Source organism: Lynx rufus, unplaced genomic scaffold (genome assembly GCF_022079265.1).
Source record: "Lynx rufus isolate CCGP_SWC_20201006 ecotype Redwood Valley unplaced genomic scaffold, mLynRuf1.p SCAF_13, whole genome shotgun sequence".
In the NCBI taxonomy this organism is placed as follows: Eukaryota; Metazoa; Chordata; class Mammalia; order Carnivora; family Felidae; genus Lynx; species Lynx rufus.
The window spans coordinates 65004309-65023170 of NW_025814827.1; the positions used below are offsets into that span (position 1 = coordinate 65004309).

The 18862-nt window shown below is 36.4% G+C and overlaps 1 protein-coding gene across 1 annotated transcript in view; it reads left to right on the plus strand.

Moving 5' to 3' along the window:
• Positions 1-18862, plus strand: part of TOGARAM1 (TOG array regulator of axonemal microtubules 1) — a 76820-nt gene that overhangs the window by 30743 nt on the left and 27215 nt on the right. The window contains exons 8-12 of the mRNA XM_047075651.1: positions 3127-3270; positions 7666-7764; positions 9066-9241; positions 10186-10339; positions 14590-14743. Of these exons, the coding sequence (XP_046931607.1) occupies positions 3127-3270; positions 7666-7764; positions 9066-9241; positions 10186-10339; positions 14590-14743 (727 nt within the window). The remainder of the gene's footprint in view (positions 1-3126; positions 3271-7665; positions 7765-9065; positions 9242-10185; positions 10340-14589; positions 14744-18862) is intronic.

Here is an 18862-nt window from a genome sequence, read left to right on the forward strand (position 1 = left end):
ACCTACTTAGCCTCCTAAGATTTTTCTCTAGCTTCAGTCTCATTCTCTATAATCCATTCCCCACAATGTAAATCTGAATATATTGCCCAGCCTAAATTTATTCAGGGCATACTTCTATGATCTCTCCCCTCTCTACCTCTCCAGCCTCATATTTCACTTCCTTCTTTATAATCTTACACTCCAGTTTTATTAGATCACCTTCAGTACCATTTTTTCTCTTTTTGCAGTTGCATGTACTATTTCTTCTAAGTGAAATGTGGAATCCACACCACACCCCATTCAGCTGTGAAAACAGCTCAGTTGCTTTCTCTGGAAGCCTTCCCCATTCACAAACAAAATTGATTATTACCTCTTTTGTGATGTCATTATTTGTGATGTCATTACATTTTGCACTGACATGTTTATAGTTGTATTCCATTGTTTCACTTTTTTGGACTCTGAGATTCTTAGATCCCCAGAAATTATTTACTTCTGATTCCCTACCAAGTACCTTCATAATCATGAATGCCTAATTCAACCATGCATGCCTAGTATTCTGTCTTCCACAAAGCTAGTGTTCCACAAAGTTAGTTAATCTAACTAGGTACAGGAAGGCCAGGTAAATGTGCTTTGGGGTCTGAAAGACTCTAGCTGGAATCCCAGTTTGACTATATTCATGAGCTGAGCAAGTTATTTAACTGCTTTGAAACTCAGTTCTTTCATCTGGTAATGTAAATCTTGTGAAAGGGTAGTGAACATTTAAATGTATAAGATATATAAAGCACCTAATGGGGCTCCTGGGTGGCTCAGTCAGTTATGCATTTGACTATTGGTTTTGGCTTAGGTCATGATCTCACAGTTTGTGAGTTTGAGCTTGACATTGAGCTCTGCACTGTCAGTGCTTGGGATTCTCTCTCCCTCTCGCTCAGCCCCTCCTGTGCTGTTTCTCTCTCTCTCTCTCAAAATAAATAGATAAACTTAAAAAAATAAAGCACCAAGTGCATAGAGGACACTTGGTATTTGTTCCCTTAAAGGAGAAGACACAAAGAAACATAACACATAAAATTGTTCTTTAATCCTTTTCTAAAGTTGATTATCATAGTAAATTTTTCATAACTTTAAAAATATGTGTATAAGTTATTGGTGGGTTGTATCTTGTTTCTAAAAATGGAGCCCTCTTTTGGAAGAATATCTTTGGAGTTAGAAAAGATTTAGAAGGAGTGCCTGGGTGGCTCAGTCCGTCAACTCTTTTTTTTTTTTTTTTATGTTTATTTTTGAGAGAGAGAGACAGAGAGCGAGTGGGGAAGGGGCAGGGAGAGAGGGAGACACAGAATCCAAAGTAGGCTCCAGGCTCTGAGCTGTCAGCACAGAGTCCCATGTGGAGCTCGAACTCACAAACTGTGAGATCATAACTTGAGCCGAAGTCGATCGCTTAACTGAACCACCCAGACGCCCCAAGTGTCCGACTCTTGGTTTTGTCTCAGGTCATGATCTCACAGTTTGTGGGTTCAAGCTCCCATCAAGTTCTGTACTGGCAGCACAGATCCTGTTTGGGATTCTCTCTCTCCCTCTCTCTCCGCCTCTCCCCCTGCCTCTCCCTGCTCACATTCTCTCTCAAAATAAATAAATAAGCATTAAAAAATGTTTTTAATAAAAATAAATAAATAAACCTAGATTTAGAAAACCTAGATTTGAGTTTCCCTCTGACCTAGTAAATCATTTAAGTTAGTGGAATGAAAAAAGTCTTGGGGCGCCTGGGTGGCGCAGTCGGTTAAGCGTCCGACTTCAGCCAGGTCACGATCTCGCGCTCCGTGAGTTCGAGCCCCGCGTCGGGCTCTGGGCTGATGGCTCAGAGCCTGGAGCCTGTTTCCGATTCTGTGTCTCCCTCTCTCTCTGCCCCTCCCCCGTTCATGCTCTGTCTCTCTCTGTCCCAAAAATAAATAAACGTTGAAAAAAAAAAAAAATTTAAAAAAAGAAAAAAAGAAAAAAGTCTTAAAACAGTACCTACTTCTGTATGTAATATTCAGTGTTTCCCTAAAGAGTCTAATATTTAGTGTTTCTCAAACTAGCCTAGTCCTAGGAACCATCAGGGCTGCTTGTAACAGATTTCTGGGACCGCACTTCACAACTAATGAATCAATCTTCAGAGTTAGAAATCTGTATTTTTAAACAAGTAACTTAAGTATTTCTATGATCATGTTTTCAGACCTCTACTGTTGAATTCACCGTGAGATATTCTTGCTTAAATTTAATATGTTCTCAAAATGTAAAGTTGCTAATGGTTTAGGATTTTATAAACTTGAGTTTACATTTTTTGTTTTTGTGGGATAGGGTTTTGTTTTCAGTAAGCAAATATTTACAAGTTTATTATTTAATTTGTGAAGTATAAAAATGATAGGCTCAGAATAAAGACTATCTGAAAACAAAACCAAAAATAATTATGTAAAAATCGTTTTGTCTTTACATCATCATTTCCAATAAATATTTCCACACATAATCCACACTACCTATTAGAGCACATTGTGCTAAATTTCCTGAATGATGTTATGGTAAACTTTTTTCCTATAGCATCAGATTAGTAGTTCCTATTATGAACAGAAAGCATTAGCCCCCAAAGCCAGTATCTTTATGAGGCTAACTTTAAAATTTTTTTTTTTCAACGTTTATTTATTTTTGGGACAGAGAGAGGCAGAGCATGAACGGGGGAGGGGCAGAGAGAGAGGGAGACACAGAATCGGAAACAGGCTCCAGGCTCTGAGCTGTCAGCACAGAGCCCGACGCGGGGCTCGAACTCACGGACCGTGAGATCATGACCTGAGCCGAAGTCGGACGCTTAACCGACCAAGCCACCCAGGCGCCCCTGATTGTAATTTTTAAATGGTTGTAATTTTAACCTGTTTTATAAAATGTTTAGATATAGCTTATAATAAATGTTCTTAACTGCTAGTAAAAAGTATTACAAAATTTAAAATAAGATAAAAACCTTTAAATTACTGTAACGTTGTAATTTCTAATATTATGTTACTGACCTTTTTAAAAATCTAGAAGGCAAGATAGATTTAGAGGGGAGATATGTACCTGTCTGTACTATTACCTGAAACACAGGTAATATTTTTAATAAATATTTTTATGTATTTTATTTTATAGGGATTACAACATCCAATGTAAGCATAATTGGTCAACGTATGAACTATGGGTTTGGATGTGGTGATTTTGAAGATGATAGATCCCATGACATTTCACCTAGTGTTTTCAAGATACAAAATAAGGAACACCCAAGACACACAAAAGGTTAGTAAATTTCACAAGTTAATTTTTAAGATGGAATGTCCTTAAATCCTAAATTAAATGTCTCAGAATTCTCCCTAAGCATGCCAATAAAGAAAAATTAACTGAGCTTTCTAAGTTTTGAGATTTTTCTTTCCCCTCTGCTGATGTGTTATTGATTAAATAATTTTGCCAAATAGAAGAACATACAGGTTCATGTATTGGTTGATGGACTTCCCTGAGAAGCCATGGCTGGGAAGCAACTACCCAAGAGGTTAACACTAGGGGATCTCTGCTGATCTCAACCCCCTCAGATTACACACACACACACACACACACACACACACACACACATTTTTTACAAGACATTTTACCACTAAAATAGGGGACATAAATCATGTGAATAAATAAATCCCAGATGCCTACTTAGGTTGTAACCAGGGATTAAAACTATAGAAGCAGGAATATAGTTTCCTGTGGTCGAACCTGGAAAGGCTTCTTTCTCATCAGTAACCGTTGCTAAGAATTTACATTCTCTGTTGTTTTTCTTTAAACTTAGTATAGCACCTAGCTCCTCTGTGACAGCTGTCCATTTTTTTTTAGAGATCTATCATAGCTACATTTTAAATTTTTCCCTTAGGTAAAGAGAAAGTGATTTAAAAAATTTTTTTTAATCTTTATTATTTATTTTTGAGAGAGAGAGAGAAAGAGATAGAGTATGAGCAGGGAAGGGGCAGAGAGAGAGGGAGACACAGAATCCGAAGCAGGCTCCAGGCTCCAAGCTGGTAGCACAGAGCCCGATGTGGGGCTCGAACCCACAAACCATGAGATCATGACCCGAGCCAAAGTCAGACACTTAACCGACTGAGCCACCCAGGCACCCCAAGAGAAAGTGATTTTAAAAGGTATAAATATTTAAATAGAGTAATTAGAATTCATTGTAAATTTTTAATCTACTAGTAACTTTAAGGAGCTGTCTTTTTTTTACATGTAGCAACTGTGATTGTAATAAGATCAACTTTTGTTATTTCTCTTCATCTGAAATCATATGTATGTGTAGGCAGTCAGACATTGTAGGACATGTATACTTTTTTTTTCTCAACGTTTTTTTTTATTTATTTTTGGGACAGAGAGAGACAGAGCATGAACGGGGGAGGGGCAGAGAGAGAGGGAGACACAGAATCGGAAACAGGCTCCAGGCTCCGAGCCATCAGCCCAGAGCCTGACGCGGGGCTCGAACTCATGGACCGCGAGATCGTGACCTGGCTGAAGTCGGACGCTTAACCGACTGCGCCACCCAGGCGCCCCTTGTGGAAATAAATTGAGTAAAAGGAAGTTGGTTAGAAGCTTTATCTTTTTTTCTTTTTTTTTGCAAATTTTTAAATTTCATCCATAATGTACTTCAATATCTGTTCTTTGTGGATGGTTTCTTATCATTGTTTTTTCAAAAGAGAATGACAAGGGTTTTTTTCATATTTACTTACATATTTCATTTCTCATGTAAAGATAATCAGTACAAAAAATAATTTTCTTCCTAAAAGTAACTCATACCCTAACATATGATTTTTAAGTTTGTTTATTTTGAGAGGGCAGGGAGGAGTAGGGAGAGGAGCCCAAGCAGGTTTGAACTCACGAACCATGAGATCATGACCCGAGCTGAAATAAGAATCAGATGCTTAAATGACTGAGCTACCCTGGTGCCCCCCAACATGCATTTTTTTTTCTTTTTTAAAAATAGTTTTGAAATAATTGCTACACATGTTCATTTACTACTAGTGGCATCCTTTTTGCGCAGCAGAATCAAAAAATATTTGTATCTTTTGGGGCACCTGGGTGGCTCAATCAGTTAAGAGTCTGCCTTTGGCTCAGGTCATGACCTCACGGTTTGTAGGTTTGAGCCCTGTGTCAGGCTGTGTGCTGACAGCTCAGAGCCTGGAGCCTGCTTCTGATTCTGTGTGTGTGTGTCTCTCTCTCTCTGCCCCTCCCTTGCTTGTGCTCTCTGTCTCAAAAATAAATAAACTTTAAAACAATTTTAAAAATATATCTGTATCTTTTGACCAGCAGTTATTTCTATGTCAGAAAATTACTTTGCACTCACACTGCCAACTCTAAACCAAACACCTGCTACATCTGTTCATTTAACAAGAGTAAACATGTTCAAAAACCAAACTGACCTTCCTTTCCAGACCTGCTCTTCTTCCTTTGTTATCGTTTTTATTAGTAGCATTACCATTTTCCCAGTTATGGGGACTTGTAACTTGAGAGTCATCATTGTCTTCTTCTCCTTACCCTCCAGGTTCAGGCAATGACTGCCAGTTCTTCTGTTTAATCTCAGCCTTTGTTACCTCTTCCCTGGATAATTACAGTAGCCTTGTGATAAGACATCTTGCATTTTATTTTATCCCTTTTTACTCCAGGCTGCATACTCTTCCCAAATTATCTTTTTGAAGTATTGTTACCATCTCTTCCATACTCAAAACCTTGAGTGGTTACCTATTTCCCACAGAATAAATTTCCTGCTCTGTAGCATAATTTGGAAGACCCTTAACAATCTTGTCTCACCTTAACTTTCTTGCATTATCTTATTCCTCTTTTCATTCCCCATGCCCTGGCATTCTTAATACTAGAAGTTTTCTTTTCTTTTCTTTTCTTTTTTAATTTTTTTTATGTTTATTTATTTTTGAGAGAGAGACAGACAGAGAACAAGCAGGGAAGGGGCAGAGAGAGAGACACAGAATCTGAAGCAGGCTCCAGGCTCCAAGCTGACAGCACAGAGCCTGACACAGAGCTTGAGCTCACAAACTGCGAGATCATGACCTGAACCGAACTGGATCTTGGTTGCTTAACCGACTGAGCCACCCAGGCGCCCCTAGAAGTTTTCTTAGTTTGCATGTATGTTGGCGTAGATGTCCGTTTCCAATCTTGATGTGTTCGAATCATGTCTGCTTTTTGAATACTAGCTTAAAATCCATTTATTTAGAAAGCTTTCTTCACTTCACTGGGCTGTAGTAGTATAAGTCATTTAAAAGGAAATACACTGTCATCTTTATATTCCTGTTAGGCTTTGTATGTAATGGTGTTCAGTGTCACATGTTAAATGGAGTGATGATGAGCCAACCCAAACTAATAGTGTAGCCTTGGGCACAGTCACTCAAACATTGCATCCTCAGTCAGGTTAAAGTAAATATTGAGTGCAGAGCTGGAGGGAATAAAAAAACTTCCAAAAGAAATATTGGCAATGAGTGGCATATGTGAATGGATTCCTTTTGCAGGAAACCTCAGATGATTTTAGGGTTAGCTTTCAGAACCCCTTCTTCCCATTCCACTCCTTTGCTGGTTGTTCCTTTGAACCTGTCCATCTTCTGGCATAACATAGAGCCCCTATTGATGACTTGAGAAAGTGATTAATGATGGATGCTTAGAGTGTTAGCAAACTGGATTTTATGAATTAATATTTTCTCTTTCTCTATTTGGATGAATGAGAGAGAAGTGACAGAAAGGTTATATAAGGATTGTTTATATGTCAAGAATCTTTTAATTTTATTTTTCCCTTATATTTTAGAATTGAGACTCACTAAGCAACATTTCTTTCAGCGTTTCTTTGTTTATAAGAAAATATAGTATAAAAAGTAAAAAGTAACATTAAAAATGACTAGTTATATCAGCTTTTTTGATAAATGAAGTTAAACTACTTAAAGATAACATGTTCTTTATATCTTTCTTCATGAGATCTGTCTAATTATTCGGTCATCTTTTGACAGATTTTGTTTTTGGACTATTACTGAGCAAATTGTTCCATTTACTGAGATATGCTTCCCTTTGTCACTACACATCACTACCTGATGTTTCTAATAGTTGACCCTAAATTAATCATGTTGTGCTTTTCATTTTTTCTGCCTTGTAACATTCATCTAACATATATTTACTGAATACCCACTATATGCCATACTAATAGGCTCTGGAAAAGATTGATAATCAAAATTAGATAGAGGTCCTATCTCCATAGAGCCTACAGTCTAGTAGTAAAGAGAATAATTACATAATCACAAACTGGAGTGAAATGTAACCTAGAAAATTACAGAATGCTGTGAGATTGTCTTAGTCTGTTTTCAGGAGTTAGAGCTTTCCCCCATGATTACCCCTTTGTTGCTCAATTATCATGCTATAATTATTTTCTTGTACATCTTTCCCATTCTTAACCCTGGAACATGTAAACTCCTTAAGGAAGGAAGGTTTCTTTTCTCTCTACTGCCTAGTGCATGCTAGGTATTCTACTTTTAAATATTTATTGGACTAATAAGTGAATAAATAAATTGTAAAATCTGTGTATGAAATTAATTTTGTTTTAAAAGACCATGTTACAATATTCTAAAAATATAAGGAGAATTTTTAAATATGGGTTTTTTGTTGTTTTTTTAGCATTTACAGGGTCATCATCAAATTTACAGCAAATTCCCAGTTTTGACTTCACATCCACAAATACCTTACCAGAAGACTCAGTAGTAGTTGTTGGAAAAGGTATTTCAAAGTTCCTTAGCTTGTTAATTGTATGTGTTCTTCACACATAAGCCAAGGGTATCATTCAAGAATAGAGAAGAGTGTGATTCAAGTGTGGATTAAAACTTTCTTTTTAAAAAATTATTAAATTGAAAGAATTAGAAGTAGGTTTTATGTTTCTGTCTAACAACTATAATAATTCATGTCGGCAGTTTTCAGAGAGATGTATTAAGTGACAGTTCAGGTACTTCTAAGTAGGTACTGCAGTTTAGGTACTTCTAAGACACTTTTGGGATAGCTAAAATAGTTTTGTCATAGTTTAAATTCAAATGACAGTCCTTATTTATCAGCTTAGTAATTAATGTAATTTTATTATTTTCCATACAGAGTCTAGACAAACCAGAATTGACACCTGGTATGTATATTTAGGGGGATTAAGGGAGCTTTGAACAACATATTTGCAAATATTTTTTTAAGCTCTTTTTTTTGGCAGACAGTCTCTTCTCTGCTGTCCTGCCTGCTGCTCTCTTGCAGTGTATTCAATAAACTTCTAACTCCTTTAAAAAAAACTGATTTTTTTAGCTTTATGGAGGTATAATTAACTGAATTATAAAGTGTTTAAAGTGAGAAAAGGATTCCCCCATCAAGTTAACATACCTCAACTAGTTTCTTTTTTGATCAGAAAGCTAGCATGTGAGGATAGACATTGAGAGTGCACATCTTATTATTGGTAAATGTGGTGAAATAGAATGAAATGCTTGGAAAGCTTTCCTAATTGTTTGCTTGATAGAATCTCATTAAGTTAATTTAAGGCTCTCCACCTACCCTTGCACACTTAGTTTCTGTTATTCTTCTATTTGCCTTGTGCCCAACCAAAGTTATTCACTCCACATACGTGGAGTATACTTGTTCAGCTCTGCTTATAACATTCCCATCTCATAGGATGTCCTCACCTCCTTCTTCACTTATCTGTCCATCTCCATTGTATCTTCCAATCCCATTTATATATATATATATATATATATATATATATATATATATATATACATGTATTTTTTTATATATATATATAGTTTTTAAGTTTTATTTATTTAAATAATCTCTACACCCAACATGGGGCTCAAACTCACAACCCTGACCAAGATCAAGAGTTGGATGCTCTTCTGATGGAGCCAGCCAGGCTCCCATATATTTATGATTATTTAACATATTTTTCCTACTAACTATATTGTTTACTTCTTAAAGAGCCTTGTCTTAAACTTTGTTATTAGAGTGACATCACATAAATACTTAATGGCAGTTGGATGGTTGGTTAATTTCAGGTGTATTTGGAAGTCCACATTCAGCACCAGCAGCCTGCAACCAATCAGTGATATCTTCTGTGGAAAATGGAGATACATTTTCAGTTAAACAAAGCATTGAACCACCATCGGGGATTTATGGAAGAGCAGTCCAGCAAAGTATTCCATCATATGTTGATGTTGAGAATGAAAAGGATGTAAGGTTATTTGCAGATTATTAGGATAAATTTAAGCCTATATTATATCATTGTTTTGTGTTCATCAGATTTGGGGTGGTGAAAGTGTTTGGATTGAAATTTTAAAAATCTCAGTATAATAGAAATTTCTGATCCTTAATCATATATTTATTTATTTATTTATTTTAAGTTTGTGTATTTACTTTGACAGGGCACCTGGGTGGCTCAGTCAGTTAAGTATCTGACATTGGCTCAGGGCATGATGTCTCCGTTTGTGGGTTCTAGTCCTGCATTGGGCTCTCTGCTGTCAGCAGAGAGGCTGCTTTGGATCCTCTATTTCCCTCTGTCTCTTTGCCCCTCTCTTGCTCGCGCACGTGCTCTGTCTTTCAAAAATAAATAAACATTTTTTAAAAGGTTACTTATTTTAAGAGAGAGAGAGTGTGTGTGAGCAGGGCAGGGGCAGAGAGAGAGGGAGGAACAATCTCTGACTCAGGATTCGATCTCACAAAATGTGAAATCATAACCTGAGTCAAAATCAAGAGTCAGACGCTCAACTAATTCAGCCACCCAGACGTCCCGTGATCCTTAATCATTTAATTGATGGATTATTCTTTCCTAACAAATATATTCTCATTCTGTATACTTGACATATATATTATATATAGTACTTTATATATATATGTATGTATATATATAATGTACTTTGTAGATATGTAATATTTAACAATTTTCTAGAACACTCAATGAGTAACAGACTGGTATCCTCAGGCACAGATTTAGTTATGACATTAGCACTATGTAATTCTGTTCAATTTTAGAATTCCTGAAATAAGGACTAAAAAATGTATATTTTATTTTTTACATATAGACCTTTAATGTCCACATACAGTTGTCTGAGATGAAGATAGTTATTTTAAATGTCAAACTCCCTGAATACTTTCAAATATTTCAACTTTTTCATTCAGATTAAAGTTTCTATTTCAAAATCTACTTATGACAAGATGAGACAAAAGAGAAAAGAGGAAAAAGACCTTTTTGACATTAAAGATTGTGAAAAGAAGGAACAGAATTCCTGGGAGCGAATGAAACATACAGGAACTGAGAAAATGACATCTGAACGTAAGTGGAATTTAACTTTTGGCGTGTTTTTTAACTGATAATATTCTAAAGCTAGTGTACCTGTGGTTTAATTGAGGGCCAATAATGGAATATGTTGAACTATAACACTGAAATTTGCAAGACCCAGTAGCTTCTATTATAATAAATATTAATTCCTTCTCATCAAAATGAAGTTGATTGTTTTTCTCCCTTCTAGACTTACATATTTTTGGAGATGAGGTAGGAATATCAAAAAATGAGAGTTCCTCTTTAGAAAATATTGCCTTCAGCCCTCCATTGAAAGAAGGGACCTGTTTAAAAAGGTCACCATCTTTAGCATTTTCAGTATTCAGGTAAGAAACTTGTTTAAATGTGAAGAATAACATCACAAATGCTGGTTAAGATGAAGAGACCACATATGGTTCAGTGCATTTGTGATGAAAAGAGCATTAAACTAGTAGGAGTCAGTAGACAGACCTGGTTTCATGAATATTAGGTCTGCCCTTTAAATAACTTTGTGACCTGGAAATAGGCCTCAATTTTCTGCTGCTAGAAATATCCAAAATATCTCAAAGGTCAATATTAACTCAAAGATCTCCTCCATGCTCCCTTGTAAATATTACTGTTTCACTAAGTAGTGGTATCTTATTTTATATTAAGGGTTAAATGAGATTATGAAATTGGTTTATATTAGATCATGATTTTAGTTTTTTAAATTTTTTTTAATGTTTATTTATTTTTGAAGGAGAGAGAGAGAGCGTGAGTGGAGGGGGAGGAGCAGAGAGAGAGGGAGACACAGAATCCAAAGCAAACTCCAGGCTCTGAGCTATCAGCACAGAGCCCAATGTTGGGCTCGAACTCACAAACCATGGGATCATGACCTAAGCTGAAGTTGGACGCTCAACTGACTGAACCACTTAGCCGCCCCTAGATCATGATTTTAAAAAATCATTATGAGGGGGCGGCTGTGTAGCTCAGTCGGTTAAGCATCTGACTTCAGCTCGGGTCATGATCTCGCAGTTCATGAATTTTGAGTCCCATGTCTGGCTCTGGTGCTGATGGCTCAGAACCTGGAGCCTTCTTCAGATTCTGTGTCTCCCTCTCTCTGCCCCGTTCCTGCTCAGGTTCTGTCTCTCCCTCCCTCTCTCTCAAAAATAAAATAAACATTAAAAAAATTTTTAAAGATCATTGTTGGGGCACTTGGCTGGCTCAGGCAGTGGAGCATATGACTCTTGATCTCAGGGTTGTGAGTTCGAGCCCCATGTTGGGTGTAGAGATGACTTAAAAATAAAATCTTTTTTAAAACGTTAAAAATAGAGGCACCTGAGTGGCTCAGTCAGCTAAGCCTCCAACTCTTGATTTCAACTCAGGTCATGATCCTCATGGTTGTGGGATCAAGCCTCGTGTTGGGCTCTGCGCTGGGCATGAAGCCTGCTTAAGATTTTCTCTCTCTCTCTCTCAAAATAAATAAAATAAAATAATAAAATAAAATAAAATAAAATAAAATAGTAAAGTAAAATAAAGCAAAATAAAAATAAATTTAAAAGTCATTATATTTATCCTTTATTCAGTCTACCATTCAGTACTTACTGGGTTCTATATCTGGCCAGAGTAGTTTCCATGTTTCCTGTGTGTTTTTAAAAATATTAAATAGGTCTTAGGTATGGTAGTCATCAGAAATTGATGAAAATGAAAATGAAAATGAAAAAACACATGAACTATCATAAACATTAAGGTTATTGCTTATTATTTTTATTTATTATTGTTTAATGTTACTGAAGAATAAACTGTTAAAACTGTCTTAAAGATTTTAAAATTTATGTTGGGTCTGAAGTCTAGGTATCAATAAAAAAACAAAAAGTACAGAAAAAATAAACATATAAATGTGATATTGGGCAACATACTTAACATCTCTCAAAATCTCTCACAATAAAAGAGATTTGAACTTGGGGCACCTGTGTGGCTTGGTAAGTTAAGCGTCCGTCTTCGTCTCATGTCATGATCTCACGGTTTGTGGGTCTGTTGTCAGCACAGAGCCTGCTTCGGATCCTCTGTCTCCCTCTCTCTCTGCCCCTCCCTCACTCGAGCGCTCGCGCGCTCTCTCTCTCTCTCTCTCCCCCTCTCTCTCTCTCTCTCTCTTTCTCAAAAATAAACATTAAAAAAAAAAAAAAGAATTGAACTGGATGAATGTCTGATTATTCCCAGTTTGGATTTCTTTTATAATGCAAGTTTAGAAAACTTTTTAAAATTCTTTGTTCTCAAAACTAATAATTGTTGAAAGTATGGCTGATGACATGTTGACTTGTAAAATTAGTGGTTTTAAACACGTCCCTAAGAACCAGTTAAATGTAGGCATTTGTGAAGGTGAAGCCTATTTGCTAGCATTCTCAAATAATTTCACTATTATTAATGTCATAAAATCTAGGGGGAGAAAAATCCACAAAACTTCTTACCTAAGTTCTGAACAATGCTGGCTGCTACCGTTAACAGTAGGAAAAGAAGTACAGATAGTAGTAAATAGTACACATTGATGAGGGGTGCATGGGTGGCTTAGTCAGTTAAGCATCTGACTTCGGCTCAGGTCATGATCTCACAGCTCAGCTCTCTGCTGACAGCTCAGAGCCTGTAGCTTGCTTCAGATTCTGTAGCTCTCTCTCTCTCTCTGCCCCTTCACCGCTCATGCTGTCTCTCTCTCTTTCTCCTTCTCTCTCTCAAAAATAAATAAAAACATTTAAAAAAAATAGTACACATTGATGAATACATTTATGATAGTCATTTTCTAGTGCCTAATATAACCTTTTTAAAAATATCTCTTAACAGTAAAAAATAACTAGTAAATCTTTACCCATTTACAATAGCTGGTACACATTTTATTTGATCTTCTTGATCTTTTCCTTTCTAACACCCTCACTGCAGGTATCTTGCATTGTTCAGTGCCCCCTGGGCCATTACCCTGACACTCAAAGACAATGATTTGTTTCCCCAACGTCTAGGGCAATGCCTTACATCTGGAAAATGGTTGGTAAATGTTTGATTACGGAAGAAATATTGTTCTTATTAACACACATGGTCTTAGGATTTGCAACAGACCATTAATTCTATACTAGTAGCAAAAAATTAGTATTTTTGGAATTCATCTCGAACTCTATATACAGATGCGATGAAGCTTCATTTTTAGTTGCCAGTTGTATGGTAAAACAGGTATACATCCACATGTTTTTATAAAATGGGATCATAATGCTTCTTATTGATTTTTTGCTCTTAAAACTATACTTTATTATGTGACTGAAAAACCATTTATATATTTATATTTGATATAATTTAATAATTTTGTAGATAAACAGTGAAGTTTTAAATACCTCTGGTATCTAGGTATTACAATTTTATTGAAGACTAAACTGGGGTGCCTGGGTGACTCATTGGTTAAGCGTCCAACTTCAGCTCAGGAATGATCTCACAGTTCGTGGGTTTGAACCCTGTGTCGGGCTCCGTGCTTTCAGCTCAGAGCCTGGACCTGCTCTGGATTCTTTGTCTCCCTCTCTGTCTCTGCCCCTCCCCTGCTCATGCTCTGTCTCTCTCTCAAAAATAAAAAAACATTAAAACATTAAAGAAAAATTATTGAAGACTAAACTAATAATACTAGTTTCCATAAGAAATATTCATAGAAGCTATGGTATATATGTATATGTATATATATATATATATATATATATATATATGTATATATATATATATATATATATATACACACACACACGTACACACACACGCACACACACAATGGAATATTACACATCAAAAAGAATGAACTCTTGCCATTTGCAGGGACGTGGGTGGAGCTAGAATGTATTATGCTAAGCAAAATAGGTCAATCAGAGAAAGACAAATATATGATTTCATTCATACGTGGAATTTAAGAAACAAAACAGATGAATATTAGGAAGGGGAAAACAAAGAAAGAAGGAAGCAAACCATAAGAGACTCCTAACTATACAGAAAAAACTGAGGGTTGATTAAGGGAAGTAGGCAGGAGATGGGCTAAATGGGTGATGGATATTAAGGAGGGCACTTGTAATGAGCACTGGGTGTTATATGTAAGTGATGAATCACTGAATTCTACTCCTGAAACCAATATTGCACTGTATGCTAACTAAATTTTAAATTTTAAAAAAAGGAGGAAAAAAAGTATTCATAGAATCTAGTCAGAATATCATTTGTTTTAGAGTTCTCTGCTGCTTTATTTAATATATTTTTGTTTTGCTTTGTTTTAGGTGAAGCATCTCCTGGAGCCATTCCACAATATAAAGAAAGGATTCCTTCTGTCACTCATAGTCCAGAAATAATGGATACATCGGAACTACGGTCATTTTCCAAACCAGAAATAGCACTGACAGAAGCCCTGAGGCTTTTAGCTGATGAGGATTGGTAAGTTCACCATCCTTAACTTAAAACTAAACTGAGTTCCACAAGTGTCCTATAAATTTTTTTTTAAACTTTGAAACATTTCCTATTAAAATAGTCTTAAAAATGATTATTATAGTTCTTAGTCCAAAGTTCTTTCGACTTCTCAATGTAACTGAACTCTGGTCCTAATAGCACTGTATTACCAGTTATATTATAACTTATGTACCATAAGGACAGTTTACCTTTATCATGGATTACGTAAATCTTTTGGTACTGGAATACAAATCTCACCATTTCTCCAAGTGTTTCTCTGTGAAATACATCATATAACAATCCTGGAAATACATCCATGTTACTACCGCAGCTGCAGCAGCCACCCAGCCCCGCCCAGCTGGAGCATCTCCTGGCTGCTCTTGTCCCACCCATTTCCTTCCCTTCTTCTTCAGTATCTCTCTCTATCCCCATCTTCTGTGTTCTCAGTTTTGCTCTTCTACTAGATCATATTGCTCAACATTAAAATGTGCTGTATCTCCTATTTCTTAAAAATCCTCCGTAAGCTACACATCTTTTTCACATTTCTTTTCTTCTTGTTGTTTAGCCAAGTCCTCTAAAAGGCTAACTCATTGTCTTTAGTTTTCCACCTCATATATTCTTCTCAATCTTTAATTGGCTCTCAACCCTCCCCATCATGACCATCACATCACTAAATCTATGAAAATGATCATCTTGCTAAATCTACACTGGTTATTTATTAGTGGTTATGTTTCTTAGCCTTTTAGCAACATTGGACACAATCAACACTCCTTTCTGATTTCACTGTGGAAAATTCAGTCTCTTGGTTCTTTTCTTGCTTTAGTTTGTTCTTATTTCTTCTGTTTGACTTCAGAAGTGAGGTATGCTCCAGAATTCACTCCATTGGCATTCTCTATCTACATTTATTCCACAGATCTAGGCTGGCAACCGTTTTCTGTAAAGGGCCAGATGGTAAATATGTTCAGCTTTGCAGGCCAGGTGTCTCTATCACAACTCCTCAACCTTGCTGTTGTAGTGTAATAGCAGCCTTAGGTAGTATGAAAACAAATGGCTTTAGCTATGTCCCAATAAACTTTACTTAAAAAAAATCTGATGGGGCCAGATTTCGTCTGTGAGTCATAGTTTGCCAACCTGTTTCCTAAATGATTACATTCATTATATAGCTTTGAATTCAGTCCATACTTTGATTCTCATGAATGTATGTCTGGATCCTAGATATCTTCTTGAGCTCTAAACTTATAATCCAACTGCCTGCTTGACACTTTCACTTTGATGTCAATAGACATTTTAAACGTTTTTTTTTTTTAATGTTTATTTATTTTTGAGACAGAGAGAGACAGAGCATGAACGGGGGAGGGTCAGAGAGAGAGGGAGACACAGAATCCGAAGCAGGCTCCAGGCTCTGAGCTGTCAGCACAGAGCCCGACGTGGGGCTCGAACTCATAGACCATGAGATCGTGACCTGAGCTAAAGTCGGACGCTTAACCAACTGAGCCACCCAGGCACCCTGCCAATAGACATTTTAAATTTAACACATCCAGTATAGAACTCTTGATTTCCACTTCTTGCCAAGATGGGTTAACAGGCATTAGATTTGCCTACACATCTGAAAGAACTAGAGAAATTGTACAAAATAAATGAAACAGTGGTTTTTAAAATATTGTTCACCAGGTTGTGACAAATAGTGATCCCTGAGAGATGAGAAACGAACAAGGTGAGCTCTACAATTGCCCTGGCTTTCTTTCTACCAAGTTTCCAGGTCATAGCTCAATGAAAGGAAAACTGTAAATACCAGCAGAGATGGAAATGGAGCTATGAGTTTGGGGAGGCCAAGGTAACTAGAGTTTGCAAGGCAGAGTACCAGAGAAGATGGAGCTTCACAAAGAACTCCAGAGACTTTTAAAGGATTCTTCTCAAATATTTAGCTAAGTACTAGTCAGGACATACATGTAAGAAAATTACCTGAAGCCAGAACTAGGATGAAGTTACAGGGAACAATCCCTGAATACTTCTTGTTCCCACCAGCATGGTGGAAAACCTCATAATTCACAGGGCATTGAGTAGGAAACTGAGAAGAGTTTTGCTTCTTAGTGTGGTAAACTAAACTGTAGGCTAAAAACTAGTTTGCTCCTGCCTGACAAAGCATAAAAGCAAAGCCTAACAGGATCAGACTTTTCAAATAACCTAACTCCATTTCAGAACAAAGCTCAAAAATGATTTAGGAATATAAAAATATCTCAGGTAAAATGCATAATGCCTGACACCCAATAAAAAATTATCAGGCATGCAAAACAGCGGGGACATACAACCTACGATGAGAAGAAAAAACCAACAACAGAAACTAATCCAAAAATGATACGGATGATAGAATTAGTAGATAGGGACATTATAGCCATAGTTATAAATCTGTTCCGTGTGTTAAAGAAACTAGAGGAGGGGCGCCTGGGTGGCGCAGTCGGTTAAGCGTCCAACTTCAGCCAGGTCATGATCTCGCGGTCCGCGAGTTCAAGCCCCGCGTCAGGCTCTGGGCTGATGGCTCAGAGCCTGGAGCCTGTTTCCGATTCTGTGTCTCCCTCTCTCTCTGCCCCTCCCCCGTTCATGCTCTGTCTCTCTCTGTCCCAAAAATAAATAAAAAAAAAAAAAAACGTTGAAGAAAAAAAAAAAATTTAAAGAAACTAGAGGAAAGACATGAACAGAGAATCAGTGAGCTGATAGACAACTTGCAAAATCCCTTTTGCCAAATAACATAACATGATTGAGGGAAATAATATCCCTTCATATTCACACAGAAAGGGAGGGTATTATCAGGTGGTATACACCTAGGGGCAGGAATCATGGGTGCCAACCTAGAATTATGTATTTCACATTAGGAATAAAAAGAGTCATTTTATAATGATAATGGTAAAAAGGTTAACTCATCAAGCAATCCTGATTTTACTTATCAAATAACAGAGCTTCAGAATACATTAAGTAAAAACTGGTAGAACTGCAAGAAGAAATAAATCCACACTAATGGTTAGAACTTCAACAAACCTCTCTCATTGACAGAGCTAGAAGAAAGAAAATCCTCTAGTGACAATATGGAAGACTTGACATGATGGACCAACTTGACCTAGTGGCATTTATAGAATATTCCACCTAAAACAGCAGAATTTATATTCAAGTCCACAAGGAACATTTACCAAGAGAAAATAGTATTTGGGATCATAAAATAAGTAATTAAAAATTTTTTAATGTTTTTATTTATTTTTGAGAGAGAGAGACAGAGACAGAGTGCTAATGCAGGAGGGACAGAAAGGGAGACAAAGAATCTGTCTCTAGGCTCTGAGCTGTCAACACAGACAGAGCCCAACACAGGACTCAAACTTGTGAACTGTGGAATCATGACCTGAGTTGTAAGTCGGACACTCAACTGACTGAGCCAGCCAGATTTCCCTAAAATAAGTAATTTAAAAGGATTCAGATTATACAAATTTTGTTCTCTGACTACAGTGGAGTAGAGTTAAATTAGAAATTAGGAACGAATAACTAGAAAATCTCTAAGTGTTTTGAAACTAGCACACTTAGAAGCTTCCCATGGATCTAAGAAGCAATCAAAAGAGAAATTAGAAAGTATTTTGAATTTAACGAAATTAAGAATGAAACATCAAAAATTACGGGATACAGCTAAATTAGACGGAAATTTATAGCACCCTAACGCCTATGTTACATAAGAAGAAAAGTTTTATGTCAATGACTTCGGCCTTCACCTTAAACTAGAAACAGAAGAGCAAAAGAAGCCCAAAATAAGTAAAGAAAAGAAATAATAAAAATAGCAGTAGAAGTAAAAAAAAAACAAAACAGGCGAACATTAGAGGAAATCAGTGAAAACAAAAGCAGTTTCTTGGAGAAGATCAATTGATAAACTTGTAATCAGACTGATCGAGCAAAAAAAGAGATAAAAAACAAATTGCCAAATCAGGAATGAAGGAAGGAACATCACTACTGATCATGTAGCTCTTAAATAAATAATAAAGGAATATGATAAACAGCTTTATGCCCATTAATTTGATGACTTAGTGAAATGGACAAATTCCTTGAAAGACACAAACTACCAAAACTAAAAAA